At 43.5% G+C, this 17,407-nt stretch overlaps 1 protein-coding gene across 1 annotated transcript; it reads right to left on the bottom strand.

Annotated features, from left to right (window-relative positions):
• Nucleotides 1-1,305: 1,305 nt before the first annotated feature.
• On the bottom strand, nucleotides 1,306-16,425 carry RPF2 (ribosome production factor 2 homolog). The gene is made up of 10 exons (XM_066607031.1): nucleotides 16,314-16,425; nucleotides 16,054-16,186; nucleotides 13,348-13,385; nucleotides 11,615-11,654; nucleotides 9,897-9,978; nucleotides 8,757-8,833; nucleotides 5,797-5,896; nucleotides 4,981-5,083; nucleotides 2,190-2,334; nucleotides 1,306-1,987 (listed from the first exon to the last, which is right to left on the bottom strand). Exons 1-10 carry the CDS (start codon nucleotides 16,334-16,336, stop codon nucleotides 1,784-1,786), a joined length of 945 nt encoding a protein of 314 aa, XP_066463128.1. The 5' UTR covers nucleotides 16,337-16,425; the 3' UTR covers nucleotides 1,306-1,783.
• Nucleotides 16,426-17,407: the final 982 nt, after the last annotated feature.

The raw sequence follows: 17,407 nt of genomic DNA, 5'->3' as shown, positions 1-17,407 counted from the left end.
ATCACCTGTGGTACACCCAATAGTGTATTTTTTCTGATGGCACAACTTGTCATGCAATAAGACAAGAACTTAAAGGGGTTGTCCCGCGCCGAAACGTTTTTTTTTTTTTTTTTTTTCAATAGCCCCCCCGTTCGGCGCGAGACAAACCCGATGCAGGCATAAAAAAAACAAACCGTCCAGTACTTACCCGAATGCCCGCGCTCCGGCGACTTCTGACTTACCTTGTGAAGATGGCCGCCGGGATCTTCACCCTCGGTGGACCGCAGGTCTTCTGTGCGGTCCATTGCCGATTCCAGCCTCCTGATTGGCTGGAATCGGCACACGTGACGGGGCGGAGCTACGAGGAGCTGCTCTCCGGCACGAGCGGCCCCATTCAGAAGGGAGAAGACCGGACTGCGCAAGCGCGTCTAATCGGGCGATTAGACGCTGAAGATTAGACGGCACCATGGAGACGGGGACGCCAGCAACGGAACAGGTAAGTGAATAACTTCTGTATGGCTCATAATTAATGCACGATGTACATTACAAAGTGCATTATTATGGCCATACAGAAGTGTATACCCCCACTTTGTTTCGAGGGACAACCCCTTTAAAGCTAAGGTGACAGAAAAAAGGAAAAACAAAAAGCCAAAAGCACATACTTTATAAAATGCTTTTACTTCTGGTGTAAATAAAGCTTTTTCTATAATGGAGTCCTTGCGTAAAAATAAAAAAAAAATTACGGCTGTTGGAAGAGATGAAACAAAAAAGTGAACAGCTGAAAAATCCCCGGTCTTCAAGGGGTTAAATTTAAAGATCAATGGAATCAATGAGATGCAGACAGGCTATTACTAATACAATGATAGGTACAAGTACAAGTTCTCTGCAGCATGCAGAAAATGTAACGTGCTGGCAGTGTTGGCATGGCCTTGAGATATTGGGAGAGTGCAGGGTGTCAGGACTTTGTGTAGCACACTTAGATCAGGCCAGGCGTTCCTGCTGATAGTATTGGTGTAACTAATAGGCTGTAAGCCAGCATGATGCACAACACTTTACACTTATGTGCTAGCATGAGACTAAGCAGCCATCCCCCATCATGCATATTATAGGTGTGCACCTGTGCTACCTTCCCAATATAGCATATTGCCATTTCTGCAGTGAACTGGTTATTGTACCTACCTGCCGTTGAACCCATGTATTAGTACAGCTGGTGTTACAGCAGCACTTTGGTCAGTGTTTTGGACACACTCTTATTTTTGGCTTACAAATACTGATGCAAACACATTCCTGGTTTGGCTTACAAATACAGAAGGAAAATATTGACTATTGTGTGAAGGCAGTTTAATTTTGGTATTTTTCTATGGATCTTAAATAGATTTCACTACTTTTTCTGTTGTTTATAAAGTGACAGCGTTGAGCCACATATGAAACAAAGTATGTTTCTAATCCAGAAAAAAACTTTAAGAAAGGCTCTGCACAAGTAATGCCAATTTGTTTGCATTATGCAAAAGAGAACATTATGTACAAAACTGCATGTGTTCTTCCCCATACATCTATTGAGAGATACGGTGCTGTCACAACAAATAGAACTTATGCCTACCATAAATTCTTATGGTGGCAAGAAAAAAAAAAAATGAAAGCCCCAAAACATGAATAGATTCAATAAACTACTGCAGGCCTTTAGTGACCCCTGAAAAGGAAACCCGAGTCTTATAGTTGGCCTAAACAATCTCATAGTTTAAGCTGAGCATTGCACTGAAGCATGAGCCTCGATTAGCAAGTCCTGAAAACGCAGTGAATTGGTTCATGACTTCTGTTCATCGTGTTGCTCGTTCTTGTGTCTCTTCGGGCTGTTGTCTACATTTGCTGCTGCCATTTTCTTGGCTGGTCTCTTCTTCAGCGCTTTGACTTTACGAGTTTGTAGCTTACCCAGATCCTGCTTCTGCATATGAATTCTGCCATACTGTGTGCCAAATGTATCATGAGATATGTTCTTCTTCTTCTTTGCCTATTTAAAACAAAGCAAGACATCAGCAACCCTCAGCAGAAGACTAAGGAGACTTTTTGACCAAACCTAAAACAAATAATAAAACAAACTTGGAGACTGAAGGTTATAGAAAATAACACATAAGTATCTCTAGCCTTCCTGGAAATCATTACTGTAATCACATCATAAATCAGTTTAAGAAGAAATGCTGTGCATGTAGTACCTGAAGGGCTTTAGGACGTCTCAGAGATAGTTTGTATAGGTCATCAGAAGCCAGATGAGTCCTTCTCATCACAAAGTCAAAAGAAGGTCCCATTTCTTCCAGCTCTATTCTGGGTGTCCGGCACCCAGACTTCTTCAATAACACCCTGGTCAAGTCAACAAGAAGCAGAATGTAAGAGGGAAAATGGCACTTTCTAGCATTACCATACAGTAATTTGAATAGGTTAATGATGAAAAAACCCTTTAAATATGTTTTAGGGCATATGGTATTTTTGAAAATAAATAAAAACAAACAAGTACACACCACACAGCAGATCACAGAACTTTGGCATCATAAAAAGGTAGACCCATTCCTATGAGTTTGTAAAAGACACTACTGCAAACCTTGTGTGGCGCAGAGTAATAAGGCAGCAGAAATGAAGTCCTAAGCTCTCGCTCATGACCTGAAGGTTGCGGGTTCAATCCCTGCATGGATCAGGTAGTCGGCTCATGGTTGACTCAACCTTCCATCCTTCCAAGGTTGGTAAAATAAGTACCCAGCTTGGTAGTGGGTGATAAATAAATTACTTGAAAGCGCTGCGAAATAAGTTGGCGCTATAAAAATAACATTTTCTCTTTCTTTCTTTTACCTTTTGCTTATCAGAGGTTCCAATTTCCCAATAATAACGATCAACTGTTAGGAATATCCGTGAAGCTAATGCATAACTTTTTCATACATTGCCGCTTCTCCTTTTTGCCCTATTCTATACCAGTGTGCACGTCAGTATAAAAGGAGTATAATGCCAGCTAATAGCACTGTAGTTTGTTAATGAGCACTTGAATGTTATTTGTTTGCAATAAATTCAATATTTTCATGAGTCTTCAAATTTAAGGGAAAACTGTCACATTGAATATAGTGTAGAATTGGCAGGTACCATATAAAAGAGTAGGGGGGGGGGGGGGGGAGGGGGGAGGGGGCAAAGACACCGAGCAGATTGATATCACTTTATAGGAAGAGATTCAGTATATCAATTTGCTTAGCTCCTCCTGTTCTAGAATATACTACCTGCAGATAGGACTGCATTTACAGTGGGACAGGTTCCTTTAAAACGTCTATGCATCAATAATCTAGCATACTTACAAACAATACTTGAAGTATGGTTGTGCAAATAGTTTACTGCCAGACACTTGGAGTTAAGATATTGCAATGCAATCTTATATGTGGGGTTTATTGAAGTTATTTTACTTTATTTATATCTTCAATGTGACTTCATTTTAATATCACAGACATCGTTCAAGTTAATGGCAATTTTTACATTGTGCCTAAACCATTTTGTACAATAGAAGCGATATGATCCCAGTACATTGGGCTATATTAATAGCAACTGCACCAGGATTGTGGCATGGAAAACTTTTTAGGGTTCACTCCCACCACCACAGCAGTCTTTAAGAAGTGGGTGCAGTCTGTCAGATTTAGACCCAATGTTCACAGGCAAATTTGAATTGCGAAAGATCCGCAATTCAAGCCGCCCATAGGGAGACAGGGGCATCTGCAGCTTAATTAAAGCATGCAGATTTGTTTTGTGAACCTTCTGGTCCGGAAAACAAAATCACAGCATGCTCCATTTTGCTGCGGTTTCTTCATGGATGGATTCCATTGAAAACAATGGAAGCTAACCAATCCACAATACAGTCTGCAATTGAATTGTGGACAGGCCCATATTCTGCGGGAAAGCAAGAGATTTATATAAAAAGAAAAAAAAAAAGTCTACCGCGTATGTGCAGCAGGACAGGTAAGCACAGTCCTCGGCCGCGGGCATGGATGTATTCCGCTGTGGGCTCCCACATGTGGAATCCAACCCGCCCATGGACATGAGGCCTTACTATAATTTACACCACAAACTGTAATAGAATATAGATGAAATATGCGCCAGCTTGTAGCTGGAGTAGATTTGAACCTGGCACATGGATGTGCTGACAGATATGACAAATCTAAGAATAGGTGTGCATCTTTTTTTTACATTCATCACACTTGGGGCGCAGTTAACACAGTAAATTTTTCCACCCAATTTCTATGCGTTGTGAGATGAATGGGCAAATAACTCATTTTTAATGGTGCGATTTCTTCTCTCGTAGCGCTATGAGAAGCAATGTGAGAGAAAAATTGCAGCATAACCTACTTTTGGGCGATTCTGTTAAAGAATCGCACATTCTTCCCTATGGGAGAAGAAAAAATAAATAAATAAAAAACTGCATCACACCCACATGTACGTGCAATGTGTTTTTGCTCTCATTAGGAAATAATGGGCAATTTTCATGTGCGTGCAAAGTCATAAGTACAGTGATGCGAGCGCAATTCTCTTTCAAACCACTTAATAAAAATAGCAGGGTTGCAAGTGCGATATCTGTCTTAGTTTCAAAGAATATTGGACTCATTCGTGTAAATGCACCTTTACATCAGCACAAACTTTCCTTAGATCGGCATTTCATATGCTGGTCTAAGTAAATATGCACCATTCTTTATAAAACAAGTGATAGAAATAAGTAATAGATGTGCACCATCAGGGGTACAAACCTATCCCAAATTCTCCATTCAAGTTAATGAGAATGTGAGTTAAAAATGACCAGCATGGGCATATGAAGGCCTTTATGTGATGCAGAGAAGACACCTTAAAGGATAAATCTTCCAACAGGGCCTCTCCTTATCTATATGGTGAAAGGCGAGCCTGCCTGTGGATGGTCTGTCCTTTCTGCATCATTAATACAATGACAAAAACAAAGCAATGTAATATTCAGACCAAACTGATACTCACTTATAGCTGCGCATAAAAATCTTTCCATCCACTGCTGTGAAATGCAAGACATGCTCTAATCCTGCGAGTCGTATGGCAGACACTACCGGCCCTCTAAAGAAATCTATCAATAGCAAAAGTAAGAAAAAAAAATGTTTAGCAAAACACAACCTTTGGAACGCCCAATGCCCACAAGCATATTTGCACTGCGGGATCCAGAGCAAGCGTTCACCTCTGGATCCCGGAGGATGGGGGGGGGGGGGGGGGGGGGGAGAAGAAAATTTTTTTTTTTTAAAGTTGCAGCATGTCCTATTCTAGTTCGAGGCTCGTACGGACATCTTCCATTGCAGTCAATGGAAGCAGTCCGTCCTGCTGGGAGTCGCAGAGGCTCCAAGTCATCTCTGGCCCGACTCTGTACTACACACGTGCGGCGGCGCACCAGCTGGCACATCCGCAGAACAGAGAGAGAAGACAATTGACAGGTATGCGGTGGTCAATGCCAGAGCACAAGGTCTGATTTCGCTGCAAGATTTCGCAGTTGGAATCCGACCCAGCCGTGGGCATGAGGGCGAATCGGAAATGTGCTTTGCAGATTTATAGAGTATAAAACAATCTCAAGAGTTTAAATGCAGTTCATAAACACAGTAAATTTTGGAAACCCTAAAATATCATGAAAGGAAAGAAAAGAAAGAAAAATAAATAAAATCTCATGGTTTACTAATTACATTTGACAGCAAGATGGTATTATTCCAATTGCCTAATATGTCTTGCATGGAGGACTTTCTTGGCTTTAATAACTATTGGCAATACTGTCAGTGTTTCTAGCATTTCTATTACCTATCAGCAGGCTTTTCAGTCGTCTATAATCTTCATTAATTTCAAAAACATCACCAGCAAATATTAGTAGAGGCTTTGTTCCTTCAGGACACTTGGCGGACTATAAGAAGGGACACAAGAGCAGAGAACAGAGTACATCACACGAAGCAACTGAGTTCTAAGCAAATACTGGATAACATATATAACTCGACCATAGAAAGGAACCGCTTCCTCTACAGCAGAAGGAACAAAAGCACGATTCCATTTAAACTATATTAGGACACAGACGTATAATGTCTGATAAACCTCTGCAACAGGAACAAACTCATTTTATGTTCCATAGAAAGAAAAAAATAAAGTGTAGGGGTGATGTTAAATAAATATAATGTGCAAAATATGTAAAATTACATAACCCAGTAGTACAGGGGATTACTGGGGGAATGATAGGCCACAATCCATCAACTATTTTTTTTCCACACTCAACTGTGAATCACTGAATGTTTTAGTATTGCATGTATTCTTAACGCATCATCAGTCACGTTAAAATTGGGAAAAAACTCCTGAAAAGGTCACTGTTATTGAGACATTAAATTCCAATTCTAGAGTTTATTACATTTTTAAATATTTAACCTCTTAGCTAACTTCACACGGGCGAGCGATATTGGGCCATGAATCTCGCCCCCATATCGCACTCACCATCTCATTACTTCGGCGATGAAAAGAGTAGTTTTCTTTTTCAATGATTTTTTTTTGGTAATTTCAACATTACCTACAAGCATATTTGTGGTTGCGGACATGGGTATTAATTATGAAGGACAGACTATATATGCTTATACAAAGTTGTTTTCAATGGGAGACCTCACATCGCTGCATCCACCATGATGCTGCCGGTCCCATGAAAAACAATGGGCGGTGTGATGCGAGACCACACAGGAAGATAGAAAATGCTGCGATCTGTTACCCGCAGTGCCATGCGGGAATACATTGCTCATGTGTATGAACCCATGTGTAGCCGGTCTTAAGGACAAGGCCCTTTTTTATTTATGGTTTTTCCTTCCCACTTTTGTCAGCTTAAATGACCTCATTAGCACTTGTTGACTTCTTGCGCTGTGTGACAGCTCCCTGCACAGCGCTTCCCATAGGAAGCGGACAAGAAGCCAGCGGGCGGCTGGCAGGACATACAGTGTGAAGACACTGCACGAGCACTGACGACCTTAATGGTGACATCAGCACACGTGCTCGCGACTGTCGGCTCATGTAAAAGTTACTTTAGATATGCCAAATAAAATAAGCAATGCAAGCCTCATATTTGGAACATCTTGGGACAGCCGTACGCCACTTGTTGAATCTATTTCCCCGTTATAGTGGCAATGGCAGAATAAAATGCAGGAAAGCCAGAATTTTGGCGTAAAGTTATTTCATAATTCTCTATGGTGTTATTGGGATACTCATAGTTGTATGTCCATATAGCTTTTAATTGGACACTTGCTTAAATAAAGTTCATTAAAGGAGTTTTCTGATTTATTGCTTTTAAATAGTTGTGAGCTCCCCCATGCCCAAAAATATATAAAGTCAATATACTCACTGCGGCATCAGTCTACCACTATGGTCACCCAGTACCATGGTATCTGACAGGTGACATCACCCAGCTACAAAGATTGGAGACCTCCTGTAAACCTGTCATGTGGGCTTTTTACATTAGAAGCCACAGGGCAGGTTTATGGGACATCACTGAAAATGTCCCTGTTCCCTTCTATTGGCTGTAGTGGTCACACTAGTAAACAACCGACGTAACAGCTGCTGCCAATGTTAACAGCAGACTGAAGTGGTGGCGGGGAAGCTGCACGCAGCGGAGAGTGTTTTTTTTTTTAAATTATCCTATGCATCGGCAATCATTTGATCATATGTGCAATATACTGCAACACTTCAGTGTTGCAGCATATGGTACATTCAACCTTCTCTTATTAAAGGCAATTATCCGGTGATTTAAAATTTCTTACTGGAACGCAGAGTCGGACCCACCGCTTTTGGTTGCATGCTGACCTCCATTGATGACGTCATAGGCAAGTCCCTCTTTCTATTACTGCCGATAGGTAAAGTGGTTGATCCGACTATCTGTTGCAGGAAGTAATTTAAATCACTGGTTAACCCGTTTAAGACCTGCCAGTAGGTACATGTACCAGGTAAGGCTTATTAGGAAGAAAGGTCTGCAGGTCTTGAAGGCTTCACTGGGCCACAGGCTGCCATGGCAGAATGAGAGTCTGTGTAGGGGAAAGGGTGGGAAGACAGAGGAAGCCCCCTCTAACAGACCATTTAAATGTTGCTGACAGCAGCATCTATACAGCCAGATCAGAGATGCACTGTATTCTTCAGAAAGCTTAATAAAAAGACAATCCATTCCTTCTGCTATTGCCAACCACAATGCCAGGGAAAATGAAAATACCCCAAGATAAAAAAAAAAAAAAAATTCCCCAGAGGTGCCCTGGGAAACACTGTGCTATGGTAATTGTTTTACTTTTGTACTAACTTGTTTAGGCCGCCTGCAGACGGCCGGTTGGATCCCCTGCAAGAATTCTCGCAGCGGGACCCATCCTGCGGCCCTGCAGGGACCAGTTTGGCTCTGGCTCTGTGCCGGCTGCCGCCCAGCCGGCACATGTGCAGAGTGGAGCCGGAGCGCCATTTCTGTGCGGGCCTGTGAGACCCGCATAGAAATAGAGCTTGCCGTGATTTCTTTTCCGCGTGTATTTTTACGCAGACAAAACGCAGCCGTCTGCATAGGATTGTGTTTTGCAATGCAATCCTATGCAGCCGGGCACGGGCGGAAATTGTGCGAGAAATCCCACCGCAGAATTTCCGCCTGTGTGCAGGAGGCCTTAATCTATTGAATCTCTAGGAAAGAAACAAACAAACATACTACAGAAGTGACAAAACAAAGAAGGTGCAAAACCAAAGGAAACACTAACCAGAGTTCTGAAACATACCTTCACATCTTGTAAGGACACAAACTTCTCCAAGCCAAGTTCAATCATGTCCAGCACATGAAAATCAAACATCCGGCCTAGTACATAAACGTGATGTTGAAAAAATAAATAAAATTTAAAAAAAAGAGCAGCACAATGCTTTTTGTAGAATGTGAATGGAGTAGTGTGTTGGCAACTTTACTGACGGGACAAGAACGGTAATTCTTTTAAGGCCTTAATGCTCTCTTGAAATTTCGGTTTCATATTCACTGCAGTGCTGGAAAATCTTTTTTGTAGGTTATGCCCACATCTGCATCATGGGATTCAGTTTCCCTGCTCTGTTATGGAATTCACTGGTTGTATGGATCTGTTTTATGACGGAAGCTAAACGGTCCTGATGCCAGATCTACGCCGAAGCTCTGGACTGAGCCTCCAGCACAGACTGAATAAAACCCTGGAATTCTGCATTGTATGGTTCCTGTAAAACCCCTCCTCGAAAGGTATGATTAGACAGCGGGTGTTACCATTCACCTCCACAATGACCTTACCCAGTCTGACAACTGTCACTATTGACTGAACAGTGTCGCAGTGTGCAAGGATACTGATGATGGGACTAGTAACCCTAATCTATTTGGATTTACTGAATAAAGCAGTTTAGTTTCCAGACACTAAAACCCAATGGATGTAATCTGATACTGGTACAAGCTTTCTATATAGGAAGATGGAACAATGCCGATACAGCGCTAACTATTGAAAGGCAGCATTCCAGCAAGTCAATGTCAGACCTTTTAATATGTCTATGGATGGCCTTATAAGTCTCATCACACCTTCTAGGTGCTCTCCCTAAGGACAAACAATACCCATCCCGATCCAAGCCTTCTAAAAGAAATGACAACTGTTTTCAACAACTGTAGATTTCAGCAATCCCCTTTAGGTTAGGTTTAAACAAGTCAGTTTGTTTCACCCTTTATGCATCTTTTTTAGCCAAAACAAATGGTGCATCAAATACTGCATCAAGCTCCATGTGTGCATCCAAGGGAGCTTACTACATGCTATCTATACATAAGTGCAACAACACTGTATAGAGCAAGCTTAGGCACTCTCACTTTAAGCTACAATATTTTTAAAAAAAAGTGCATATTTGCAGTCTATCAAACTTACCAAAAATCAAGTTGTTTGGACGCTTCTTATTATGAGACCCAAATACAAATAATGAGCAGTCAGATTTCTTAGAGAAGAATTCCTAGAAAAGTGTTAGAAATACATGGTTACTGAAGAAAACTATCTGTAAAGCTGAGATTTCATTAACGTTAAAGGGGTTGTCCCGCGGCAGCAAGTGGGTCTATACACTTCTGTATGGCCATATTAATGCACTTTGTAATGTACATTGTGCATTAATTATGAGCCATACAGAAGTTATAAGAAGTTTTTCATTTACCTGCTCCGTTGCTAGCGTCCTCGTTTCCATGGAGCCGACTAATTTTTGCCGTCTAATGGCCAAATTAGCCGCACTTGCGCAGTCCGGGTCTTCTTCTTTTCTCAAAGGGGCCGCTCGTGCAGGATGCCGGCTCCGTGTAGCTCCGCCCCGTCACGTGCCGATTCCAGCCAATCAGGAGGCTAGAATCGGCAATGGACCGCACAGAAGCCCTGCGGTCCACCGAGGGAGAAGATCCCGGCGGCCATCTTCATCAGGTAAGTAAGAAGTCACCGGAGCACGGGGATTCAGGTAAGCACTCTCCGGTGTTCTTTTTTAACCCCTGCATCGGGGTTGTCTCGCGCCGAACGGGGGGGGGGTTTGAAAAAAATTAAATAAACCGTTTCGGCGTGGGACAACCCCTTTAAGGGTTTATTTAAATCCAATAGGAGCAGAAGGCACATCTAACAGTTAAGGACCTCTTATTCCACCATTAGCAAGGTTTCAGTTCCAGTGAAACTCTCAACCCAATCCCGGTTCACAGGAACTGCAATCTTGCTAATGGTGGAATAAGAGGTCTTTACCTGAAGGATAAGGCAGCACCCTTTACCTTATTGGAGATTTAGTTCAAGCCCCCTTCGGAGACACATACACGTTTTTCAGCTTGTTGCTGTACAAATGTTCTAACGGTTCAGGGTTTTGGGTTTATTTTTGCAATTTTTGTAGTTGTGGCAAAACCATGTTAGTTTTTATTAAGACTCCACCAAAAATTACTCAAGCAAAAGCACCCTAAAGATAGCCATACACTTTAGGGAAATAAAAAAAAAAAAAAAAAAAGGAGCAAAAGCAGAAATGAATGATAATCGGTCGGTCTAAACGTGAGCCAACAACCGAAGGGCGAACGATAATCGTTCACCTTTCGTTTGTCATTCATTTTCTGTAGGCAAATAAACCATCGTTGACTCGTTCTTTTGTTGTTCAGTTAAAACAGCAATTGTTCAGTCCCTCTCATTCACTTGTACAGCAAACGTGAAAGAATGAACCAACAATGTGAGCGAGCAACAATGTATCAGTCTGTCTAAACAAACTGAACGAGCTAGTGAGGACCTCACACATTTGTTCAAACGAGCATTGGCTTGTCTAAAGAGGACTATAAAACATAGGTGTAGATTCAATAAGAAAAAGTATAAGGCAGGCGAGTACAGTATTCCTGAAGGTAGACCTTAGTGCAACAATCGCTGATGTCTGTGACATCCTGTAAACTGGGTGGGACTGCAGCTGTAGACGCAGACCAGCGCAAAGGACCAAGCACAGCGGAAGTGGGTAAGAGGAGAGTACGGTATATCTCCATTTTCTGTGTTACTGCATGGGGAAGGGGTTGCACTGATGTTAACACTCAGACAATCCCTTTAAGAACCCCATGAAAATCTGCTATGTAAACTTGCACACATTTGTCTGGACTTACCAGGGATGTGGGATCTTCAAAAGGTCTGGTCATATTTTTCCTACATAGATAAATTTCATGAATAGTTATGTTATAATTACATAGAGCATTAAATCAGGCATGCAGATAAGGACATTAACGACACAAGCAATCAGACCACAGCACAAATTAAAAGTAGCCCATTCACAAACCTATACTTTATACCTGATAATACGCAGTACTTAAGGCCAGACCGATACAGCATTTGCATAGTGCAGCCAGGTGAACACAGGGTCCCTAAGGCCGCCTGCACACGGGCGGAAATCCCGCGGGATTTCCGCCACTGAAAGCCTACATAGGAGTGCATTACAATACGCACTCCTATGCAGACGGCCACGGTTTGGCCGCGCGAAATCTCGCGCGGCAAACAAACAGCAGCATGTCCTATTCTTGTGTGGGGCTCGCAGAGCCTCGCACAGAAACGTCACTCACCCAGCCGCCGGCTACGGTCTGCGCATGCGCCGGCTGCCGGCACATGAAGGAGTCGGGGCCGCCGGGCGCGGGTGAGTACGCGCTCGTCTCTGCAGGCGCTCGGGTCGGGTCCCGCGGCGAGAATTCTCGCCACCGGATCCGACCCACTCGTCTGCAGGCGGCCTAACAGAGAGAACTGCTATGGAAACACTGCAGATTACAATCTAACAATCACTTGCAACATGATTTTGCACCCAGGGAGTAACGCTGGTGGTTCAGGCTGTCCAAGTAACTTATCAGTCCAAGATTTCATGGATCTTTTTATCCAAATGTAATGTTTCTAGAGCAAACTACCTCTAGACGTTTTCTTACCAATTCATAAGGAAATATCCGAGTGTGGCTGTATACTGGATCCAGTATCACCTCATAGTAGTCTATAGCTACTATAATAAAAGATCTATAATGAGCATGTGAACATTTATGTTTAATGAAGAAACACAAAAGTTTCCAAACTTTTATGTTATGGTATACCAATATTTCTTCAATCTTCTGAGATTAAATTGGATTTAAAAAATATATAAAATTTTGCTGAAAAGCATCTGAGCCTGGCAGGGGGGTCTGATAGATCCAGAGAGCCCTGATCGCTGCCTTAAGGATCTGGCAGAGTGCTGATAAAGCACACTGCCCGGTCATCAGGAGAATTCTACTGCCATAAATACCGGCTGCAGTCCTCCCTCCCCATCAGTGCAGGGCAGGAGCAGTCCCATTCAGCAGCTCCTCTTGTATACATAAAGGGACAGACAATAGCAAAGATCAAAGGTTTTGCAGTAGATGTCATAACAATGTGACCAGGAAGCAGCTAGAGGTGGTCATGAGACTTGTATGTATGGATTTAGTGGTAATAAAATCAGTATTTTACATGCCAGCTGCAGATGCGTGTGTGTCTGTGCATGCAGCAGAGCTGTCTGTGTATGCTGTGGAGCTGTGCACATGTACAATGTATGTGCAGTAGTGTTGTGTGTATAATGTTAATTTATATGATTGCACCATTGTTCGAATGCACACACTAAGTTTAAAAGAAGCTGACTGTTCACCGTTAACCCCCTTTTCTATACTAGAACACCAAAGTTGAGGACGGTAGCTCCTCCACTTTGTTAGACCCCAGAGACATTTAAATTAGTATAAAATATCCCCTCCCCCCATTTTCTAAACCAGTAGGTGCATCTTGCAGTCCAAAAAATATGGTACACAAACAGACCACTAGGTTACCCAATAATATGTACATATAGAAATGTATAACATACCTTTTATAGATCACACAAGATGGTTTTTTCAAAGAATGCTAAAAAAAAAAAAAGTCAGTTAATATAATGCAAACATTTTGTGCTTCACAATGTATTATCATTTTTGCAGTCTGGGCACTGGGGTTTTGTACTTCAATGTTCAGACGTTATAATCTAAGGCTGGAATTACACATACAGACTTTAAGGCCGCCTGCACACGGGGCGGAAATCCCGCGGCGGGATTTCCGCCGCTCAAAGCCTGCATAGGAGTGCATTACAATAAGCACTCCTATGCAGACGGCCGCGGTTTGGCCGCGCGAAATATCGGTGCGGCAAACAAACCGCGGCATGTCCTATTTTTGTGCGGGGCTTGCAGAGCTTCGCACAGATACGTCACTCACCCGGCCGCCGGCTACGGTCTGCGCATGCGTCGGCTCATGAAAGAGCCGGGGCCGCCGGGCGCGGGTGAGTACGCGCTCGTCTCTGCAGGCGCTCAGGTCGGGTCCCGCGGCGAGAATTCTCGCCGCCGGATCCGACCCGCTCGTCTGCAGGCGGCCTAATAGGTGTTGCCACTATAAACAAAAATAAGGGAAAAGATATATAGGAAGAAATTATAACTCTCTTTTGTATCTATTCCAGGCTTTGACTTAAACTGCACCAAAAGTAAATATCATTGCAGCCTAATAAACGCAGCAAAGTTTAAGTTACGGTCAGGAGATATGGCCATTGCAGGACAGCTATCTCATGGATAAGGTCAGCTTGGGACTTCAGCTGATCAGACACCTGCTGTCAGAGCCACAACACAGGGTACAGAGCGGAAGCAGATTGCTCCGACTCATGTAGCGGTCAGCACTGGTAATTGCAGGAGCAGCTTCCATTATGAGTGCTAGGGCCCCTTCAATCAGCTGAAGGGTGAGTGTCCTGAGCAGTGAAACACCGTGGACCAGCTAATGATGGCCTATCCTCAGGCTACGCAACAATTTTTAGAGGCTGAATAATCCCACAAGTAATCCTTCAACTGTGTCAGAAAGTTTAATTATACTCCATGGTCCATATGGGAACATTTCAGCAACAGGATTCAGTTGAGCATTACAATGAATAAAAGAACCAATAAGGTCTGTTACGCTTATCTCAAAGTTAGATTAATGTAGTCAGAAGTAAAAAGTCGGAAACCTGACAGATGCATTAAAAGCCAACATTATCCAATAGGATGCGTTACACCAAGGATCAGTAATGTCTGTCATGGCCCCCGTAACATATGAATCCATGTTGTCAGAATGACACATCAATGGGATACAACAAAACTTTCTGATCAGCGGGAGACCAACTGTCAGGACATCCACTAACCCTAAGAATGAAAGGGCCACAATGCTGGTTTAGATCTGCGGCCTCTTCATAGGTTTTCACTTGAATGGTGCCATGCTGCAGCTGCGCCATGCCATCACTACACTGATTTTTGAGGGTCCAACTGCTGGGATGTCCCTTTGGCTATTTCCTTCCACAACACAGGGACACGGTAGAGAAAACCCAGCAGCCACCGCACTTTAACCACCCCTGTAGTCCCTTTAGTCCCATTGTGTTCCCTGCAGTGGTAATCCGCCTGCGGGAAACGCATGCTATGGAAAGTGCAGCCCCCCTTGTCCAGGAGTGGAGAATAATAGCGATTCTCCGCTCATGGGCGGCAAATGGCAGCATGCTGTGAATTGCCGCGATTCTCGGCGGTGAGCCCATCTGTCAGATAGGCTCACCGCGGAGATCTGTCTGCTGGCTCCTGCTCCCCGGTGGCGGAGTTCCGTGAACAGGCAGCCTTATTCTACTGACCGGTATACAGACACATGGAAAGTTATATTCTAGATTAGCCCAAACTGTCCTGAAGGTTATGATCCCACTTTATGTGCCCGCTGTGGCTGGCATGTACACTAGCAGTGAGGTGGATGAAATTTAAACGAACCCCATCTATACACTGCAGAGGAAATAAATAAAAATCACAGTAATCATGCAAGAGAACTACCTGCAGTGAGGATTTTACATCCATAGTATGCCAGTTTATGCTGATTTTTACCACAGATTTCACCATTAAACCCAAAGGATGAAATTTATAGCAAATCAGGAGTATTCCTACAAAAAATATATATATCTTTTTTTTACCATTGCTGATTTTCTGCAGATTAGGGATATCCATAGGGCAGACTCACATGAGCATATGTATATAACAGCACTTTACCGCTGTGTGAGCTGGGGCATTGCAGTGATTTTGGACCGCGCATGACAGCGTATCGCACACCCTTCCTGGTTTTTATTTCCCACTCTGCGGCTTAGTGGTTGTGCGGCGTTTATGCGCACTTACGCTATGTAATTATGCAGGTACAGAGTTTATCACGCACCCTTAGAGAGCAGAGCTCTATCGCATGGAATATGCAGTAAAATAAAACATGCTGGCGGTTTTTTTCTACACACACTTGTGGAGGGAAAAAAAAAATAAAAAAAAAATCTATGTACTTTCATTGGACCCATTCACTACGTAATATGTGACTAAATTACGCTTCTGTGCACCTGCCCTTAGCAAGTCTAAGAGCTGAGCAAAACCAATCAGAATGCAAAACAAGCAATTCAGCCTCCTGGTTTCAAAAACAGACAGGAGCTTCAGGACCAACCCCCCAGGCACAAGTGCTTTCAAATGACAGCCCCCCTTTACCATCAGAGGAATGGGCATCCTGCCACACATACCAGGTCTTTGAGCGCTTGGGTCACTGTCAGGTTGGCATTCCCCCCTTTAATAAGCATGGCATTTTTGTCGTTCTCAGTAAGCTTGGGCTCTCTGTGCTGAACGAATCTCTTTGCCCTCCTTGTCTTCGGCTTTCTAGAACAGAAGAGTGAGCGTTAGCAGCACAGATCACTAGAGGGACTACTCCAGTATGGCAGCACGACACAGGTCGGCAGAGCCCAAGGACACCACAGCCAGCAGCGTCCGTGCAAACGGCACTCACATTACACGATCCAACTCAGACATGGTGAACTCTCTCCTCCACACACGTGCGTACAGCTCAGAGCCTTCCTTCCGCGCAGGATTATGACGTCACGTTGTAGCGGCGCATTCTGGCGCGTCATCAACCCGGAACCATCGAGACAAGTGTGAAGGAAGTCCGTGTAAGGAAATGCAGAGTGACACCTAGCGGCAGGGCGGCGCTATCTCCGCTCTACTGCACAAGTAATGACGTCACTGCTCTCTCTTGGCAGAGGGCAGGTTGTTTCTTTTAAAACGACGCTGAAGTTGGTTTCTTCTCATTCAGAAGTTTCATATTTGCAATAAATAGCTTTTTGTTTTTTTCCTTGTGCATTAAGAGACCTAAGAGCGGTCTCACATCTGCATTGGAACCTCTGGTTGGAGGTTCCGTCGCAGATCAGGCAGAAAATACCGGAAGCAAGCAGCGCAGAAAGCGAATCGGGTCCATTCGGTGCTGTCAATTTCTGTTCTAAGAGGGAGCTGTTCTGGCACAGGGATTCCCCTTTCCTGCTCCTGAACGGAGTAGGAAAGCAAAACCCCTGACAGACATGTGAAACCACATAATTTATAATGCAGGGAGTGGCCCTGATGGGACCACGGCTGAAAATGGCACCCAAATGTGTCAATCAAACGGTTAAATGCATTTGGGCCGCTGATCTATCACTGTCAGCATACAGAGGGTGATGCCCCACATCAAATACAGTTGAGTTCAGCCTGGCCAAAAGTGTTTTTTGGCATGAACCCTGGCATCAAAGTGGGTGGACAACCGCATATCACTGATTTGAAAAAATAACAGGTTTTCAAAGGGTTAAATGGGGTTGGGCCACTGATCTAACACTTCCAGTATACAGAGGGTGATGCCTCGCATCCAATACAGTTGTGTTCAGCCTGGCCAAAAGTGGTTCTCGGCATGAAAGCTATTATCAAAATGAGCAGAGTGACACTTTTTGTTGATTTCAATAAGTGGTGTTTTGGGCCAGGTTAAACTCAATTATATTTGATGCGGTACATAACTCTTTGTGCAGCGGCAGATCGCTCATAAGTAGTTTACAACTGGAGAAGCTCTTTAACCCCTAA

This window comes from Eleutherodactylus coqui, chromosome 1, assembly GCF_035609145.1.
Source record: "Eleutherodactylus coqui strain aEleCoq1 chromosome 1, aEleCoq1.hap1, whole genome shotgun sequence".
Taxonomy (NCBI): Eukaryota; Metazoa; Chordata; class Amphibia; order Anura; family Eleutherodactylidae; genus Eleutherodactylus; species Eleutherodactylus coqui.
Note: the sequence above shows the minus strand (reverse complement) of the source record. Positions and strands in the feature narration are given on the sequence as shown.

Bases quoted from the DNA above. Each gene is read 5' to 3' on its own strand.
- RPF2 (XM_066607031.1), bottom strand. From the start codon at position 16,336: ATGTCTGAGTTGGATCGTGTAAT. The intron at 11,655-13,347 runs GTATGTTATACA...TTATCTATGTAG, and splicing joins TCTTGTGTGATCTATAAAAG to GAAAAATATGACCAGACCTT. The intron at 1,988-2,189 runs GTACTACATGCA...TGTTTTAAATAG, and splicing joins GACGTCCTAAAGCCCTTCAG to GCAAAGAAGAAGAAGAACAT.